Source organism: Pavona decussata, unplaced genomic scaffold (genome assembly GCF_977016875.1).
Source record: "Pavona decussata unplaced genomic scaffold, jaPavDecu1.1 SCAFFOLD_25, whole genome shotgun sequence".
Taxonomy (NCBI): Eukaryota; Metazoa; Cnidaria; class Anthozoa; order Scleractinia; family Agariciidae; genus Pavona; species Pavona decussata.
Window position 1 is genome coordinate 839997 of NW_028145448.1, and position 5493 is coordinate 845489.

At 39.4% G+C, this 5493-nt stretch overlaps 1 protein-coding gene across 1 annotated transcript; it reads right to left on the reverse strand.

Annotated features, from left to right (window-relative positions):
- Positions 1–2062: 2062 nt before the first annotated feature.
- LOC146485665 (uncharacterized) lies at positions 2063–3852 on the reverse strand. The gene has a single exon (XM_085103063.1). It carries the CDS (start codon positions 3443–3445, stop codon positions 2924–2926), a length of 522 nt encoding a protein of 173 aa, XP_084959189.1. The 5' UTR covers positions 3446–3852; the 3' UTR covers positions 2063–2923.
- Positions 3853–5493: the final 1641 nt, after the last annotated feature.

A 5493-nucleotide genomic window follows, 5' to 3' on the forward strand; every position in this document is an offset into this window, starting at 1 on the left:
GTACAGCGTGTCTATTTTCTGTCCCTGGCGACATCATTTGTTGTTTTTACTTGCGAATCAGTGACACAGCTCATTTTCTCGTGGCGTTTTAGTATGAAAAAAAAAGTAATTTGATTTTTCGCCCCCACAACCCCTCTCTCTTCTTGACAGTTAAATTTCAACGGGCTCCCCACTCGCGTCAGATTGGGGACATAATCGCTTCTCGTCCTTAGTAGGGTGGGTTACTTCTTTGTCGTAGGGTAGGTTACTTCGTCGCAGGGTCAGCTTTTTTCCTTGTAGGTGCGACGTCGATACAACAAGTCAGTGGTCGTGTCGTACTTTTGTCCCCAACTTTTATTTTTTATTGCTGTCTCCCCTTGTCACTCTATTACGCTGTTCCTCTGTAACCCCATTTTTGAGCAGACGCCATAATTATGCCACGGGTGAAATATGGTCACGTGTTTCATCCCTCCAGACTCTAAAAGAGCTTCCCATGATCCCAAGCTCGTACCCAGAGTCCTCAGGTTCTTTGGCCAGCGGTTGGTTACCCGGGAAAAATAACAGGCCATTTTCGAGTTGCTTTGAACCTCATGAAAGCGACGCTCGGTGCATAGTTTTTATTATGAAAATTAGTTTTCATTCATACGCAAACAAAACAAATTTTCGCGTAAAAAGCTTAGTAGTAGTACTTAGGGCGCGTTTTTTTATCCACAACTCTGGAATAAGAATGGTTGGTACGGAATGCGAGGAATAATTCGAATTGTCTGCATAAAAAAACTCCCGTCGGTCCTGGCCGAGTAAACAGTGCGTAACAAATATGGCGGCCGACGAAGAGGCTGCCATTGTAGCCGTTATCACAGCAATTTTCCTTGTACTTTTGGTACAATGAAATTAGAAGCAATGTTTCATTTTGTCCAAAAGTGTAACCTGATTTTTTTCCCTTGTAGAGACGTATTTGAATCCGCAGCGCTCATCTCGCCGTTCGCCATCTTGGATTTCATTCGCAACATTCTGTTCATTCTGCCCCTGAGAGCAGAATGGATGGAATGGCATTCTGTCCATTCCGGAATAAGAATGCGGAATAGAAAAACGCGCGCATTTTACATTCTGTCCATTCTCATTCCAGAATTGTGAATAAAAAAACGCGCCCTTAGCCTCGCTTTCGTAATGAGGTTCAAAGCAAACTTGGAAATGGCCTATTGTATTGTTTTACTGCAAAATTCCTGCGGTGAAAAAATTCCAGTACTCTAGCGTCTCTCCAGAATAGGTACGTTATGTATGGGGACATATACTGTGCCTGAGGACTCTGGGTACAAGACTGGAGGAAAGTACTGCTGAGGAGTTTAATCGCTTAAGTTGACTTACAGAGGGAAGGGAAATCACTGTTTTCAGTATTCGCAACAGTGTTTCCCGGGATTTAATAGACACTTCTCCAAAATGGTGCCGAAATTTCAAATAAGTTGGAATTAAAAACGTATACCAGCACTAGAAAGAGCACTTTTACTTTGGTAACCCTGCAAAGTTTCAGCATATCAGGTGTAAAAGCAGCTGAGAAAATGTAAGTTGAAAAATGAAACATTTACAGACGTTTGTATGGCTGGAGAAGGGTCTATTAACCAATGGTGACCAAAACCTCGTTTCTCCTTACGATTTCACTACGTCATGAAACATACGGGACATAAGAATAAACGAAGAACAGAATCTCCCAACTAGTACCACGAGAAATGGATAGAAAACAGTTTGGAGAATATTTATACTTATCAAAGGGCTAATCAGTCGATGGATCTCACAGGAAATTGACTTCATAAAAGCGTATGAATAATGAAAATTGAATACTATCTCTTGAGAACTTTTAACACTGCCCAGGTGTTGTTCACCTGTAAATGTAAACCCTGGATTATGTTTATAAGTAAATCTCACTTCTTTCCTTCGCGTTTAATTTTGACTGTTAGAAAAGCTATGTATTTTCCGCACGTCTGTTTTGAGAGCGGAATTTTGTGTTTACTGGTCTCGACGATAATGTCGTCCAATTTTTGAAGAATACATAGTAAAACTCGTCATAATTGAAAAACCACCAGCAAAATTTACAATATTGCCTTAAAGACTAACTCGTTTAATATTTAAAACACACCACGTAAATTAAAAAATCACGCGCTTTATGTTCTTCCAAACTCTTGCACAGAGTTAAGTCGTGTAATTCTGTTTATTGACAACCATCGTCTTCGGCTTGGCTCGTCACTCTATTGTTGTGGAGTTTTTTCAGCTGTTCACATTTTGGCTATCATGCTTTCAATTTAGTTTATACCCATTAGCATTTGTCTCAAATGTTTACCCTCAGCATCGCTGCCTGTAATGGACTGCTTCTGCCGTGAAAATTCAACTCGGAGAGAAGGGCAGTCTGTGGCGTCTTGCACACTTTACACAAATCTTAAGCTACCCTAAATTATCCTTAAAGGCTTGCTACAGTCTCGAAAAAGTACCTACCGCTCTAAATTTGACAATATCTCGGTTGTCAAATAGAGCTTTCTGATTTATGCTTTCCATGTTTAATTTGTTATCTTTCCTGTCGGTGTCTTAAATCTTAAAACTTCCCGTTTAAATATAGACAATTTTTAAGCTAGTTTTCATAATTCTTTTCCATGGAATATGAAAAGGCTCAGTTGTATGCCTTAATTTTCGTAATTTTATTAAATTCTAAATTTCGCTTAAAGACATTTTCTTTTTCGCTTTTGAATTTGCATTTTCTTATCTTCCCTTCGACACTAGAGATATTCCAAACCGAAACATGTCTCGATTAGTTTGTTCAGTTATTCGAACTTCTATGACTACGCTACTGTGGGCATTTAACTTCAGCTTCGTACTTATTTCGAATTTAAATTCTTCCACTGCAGTTTTGTCCTGTATCGTTCATTAGCTCACGCAGTAGGATATCCGTTCCAACTACTCAGAGCATTTTTAAATCGTACAAAATGTACGTTGTCGCCAAGAATTTTCTATACTGCCTCAAACTCACTCCGCTTGTTTCAATCTCTCTCTCCATTTGCTCGCAAATCGCATCTCTTCTGTGCTCGGGTTTAACCCAGTTTTTCAATCGCTGGAAAGCCGAAGAGCGTCTTCGTTCTTGCATAGTTGGTCTCATTTGCGAGAATTCTTCTTCTGTAATCTCGTCTTTCCTGGCATTATTTTCTTGGAAATCGTCCATGTCCGTTACTTCTGTAGAAGAAAGGTCTCGTTGTATTCGAGGCTTTCCTGTGCCATATTTCTGGCGGTGATTTTCTTTCCTAAGTTGCGAGCCATGAGAAGAGGCAGCTTTCAAATCTGGACTTATCTCCATTTGCGTCTTGATTTCACAGCTACCAACAAGCTCTCGCAGTCCATCCTTGTTGTTGCGGACTCGCTTATAACAGAATGGTCGACGTAGCTTTGACATGAATCGATTCTTCAGACGCCCCAACGTTTTTGCCATATTACAAAAGCTCTTCTCCTCTTTTCTCACTAGTTCCCTTTGCAACCGCGTTAATAACGCACAGTTCTCAAGACTGAGTTGTCAACTATGCAAGTTACTTGAACGAGCAAGAAGTGTGAAAGACGTCAGAGTACAGCAACCGCAACGTAGCCCGATGTAAACCAAATTACTTTGCCTTTTGTTCGTAACGCTTATTGTTACGTAGATCCGGACGCTTCAAAGTGATTCTAAAGCTGCTTGAAAGTCATCGGGTCTGATATATTTCAAACAATGGATTAGTGTGCTTCAGGCGACACCTTCATGGAAATGCCAGACGAGGTCGTAAGTTGCTCATATACCCGCTCGCATGAATTTTAGATGTCACTGTAAACTTCCAACAACATTAACGTGACCGGGTACACTAATTCAGCATGCCAACGTCGCACGTCAGGGCGATAAGTTGAGAAATAAAGTAAATGTTTACTCGAAAGTGCGTCATAGCTCTTTCGTTGCTGGGCAAATAATGCGTGAATTCTGTATATATGCTATACGAGTGGTAACTCGGGAAAATAAATTCCATTCAAAGAAATGTTTTAGACGAATACGCTCATTCGGACTTTGACTTTAAGACATCGATCTATTTTTTATTTTTAGTTTTCTATTTTTTTAATTTTTTGCTTTCTAAGAACATGTACAAGCAATGATACTTTCGTTGTTGGATGTGTTTCTTGCATAATGACACCACTAGATGTCATAATTTTTGAAAAATCTCAATACGTCTGGCAATGAAAGTGACTAGCTTTTCATTTGGTGTCAATTTAATATCTGAGTCGTTAGGCCGATATGGCATATCAAAGCGCTATTTAAGCTCTATGTGATTTATCTCTAACTTTGTATCAGACGTACAAGAACAAAAGTAAAATCTATACGCGATACATACCACGCAAGAGCCGCAAATACAATCACGGTCATCGGAAATTCAAATTATTGTTGGAATGAAATCATTGCGTGGGATATATTTTCTGCAATTGTTTAGCTTGGTAAAAACATTGAAAATTAGTTTCGTAGGTTATTATTATTGTAATGGAAATGTACCTAGAGAGAAAAAGAGTTGAATGTTTTGCTGTTTTTCCTGGTTACAATCAGCTTGAAATACACTTCAGTTTTTGTATTACATTTTTGTTGCGTGTGCAAAGTCATGGAGAAGCCAACGTTTTTCAACAGAATAGAGCTTGTCTCAATTATTTTCATTTAAAAGGAAATCCTCTTCGTATATTTAATCAGACATTCATGGATATTCATTACCGAACAAACAATGAGCTACTTACGATAGACGCATAATTTTCATTTATTTGCTCATCCGAATTGATTATACATTATTTCGTTTATATTACAGCGTTAGCCCTCCGGAACTCACATCATAAAGTGTGTACAAAATTATGTCCCGACTCATTTGTCTGTAAATAAAAGTCCAGCTTGATGTTTGCCCATTCAAATAAACGTTTTTGAGCAGTCATTTCATGTGGAGTTGTTCGGTATTTTAGTGGGAAGTCACTTTTTGTTCCTTTCCTTTATTTGCATAGGCGCGCGGCGTCCACCGTCAACTTTACCGTTCGAAATACATAGTCAACCATACGTTTAACTTAACATGTGATTCTGCCTGTTTCAGAAGAAGCTTGAGTACGCTTTGACTGCCAAATTCCTAATCTCGTGTACTTTTTTACCACCTTCTCGCAGTGTTAGAGTCGACCGTTTTTTCCCCACTTTTTATATTTCAGTTCTTAATGTTACCATGATAGATCGAAACAGGAAGAAATTTAATTATAACACTGATTGTAACGAAAAGCAGCCTGTCTTTGAACGTTTCGCGATCCACTTACCTAGTAGCGTTCGGAAGTATCACTTTATTGCGTTTGACGTAGGAGAACGCAAACCTATTCTCGACTTCCTCGACTTTCGACTTCCTGTATGGACACCAAAATACCCCGCACCCCTAGAATTTTTCCGGGGACCGACCGGAGACTGGGACCTCTCCCCAGTCCTCCTTTTGTCTCTCACTTTTCTCGCTC

What these genes read in the sequence shown, in the direction of transcription:
- LOC146485665 (XM_085103063.1), bottom strand. Translation starts at nt 3,445, where the DNA reads ATGGCAAAAACGTTGGGGCGTCTGAAGAATCGATTCATGTCAAAGCTA.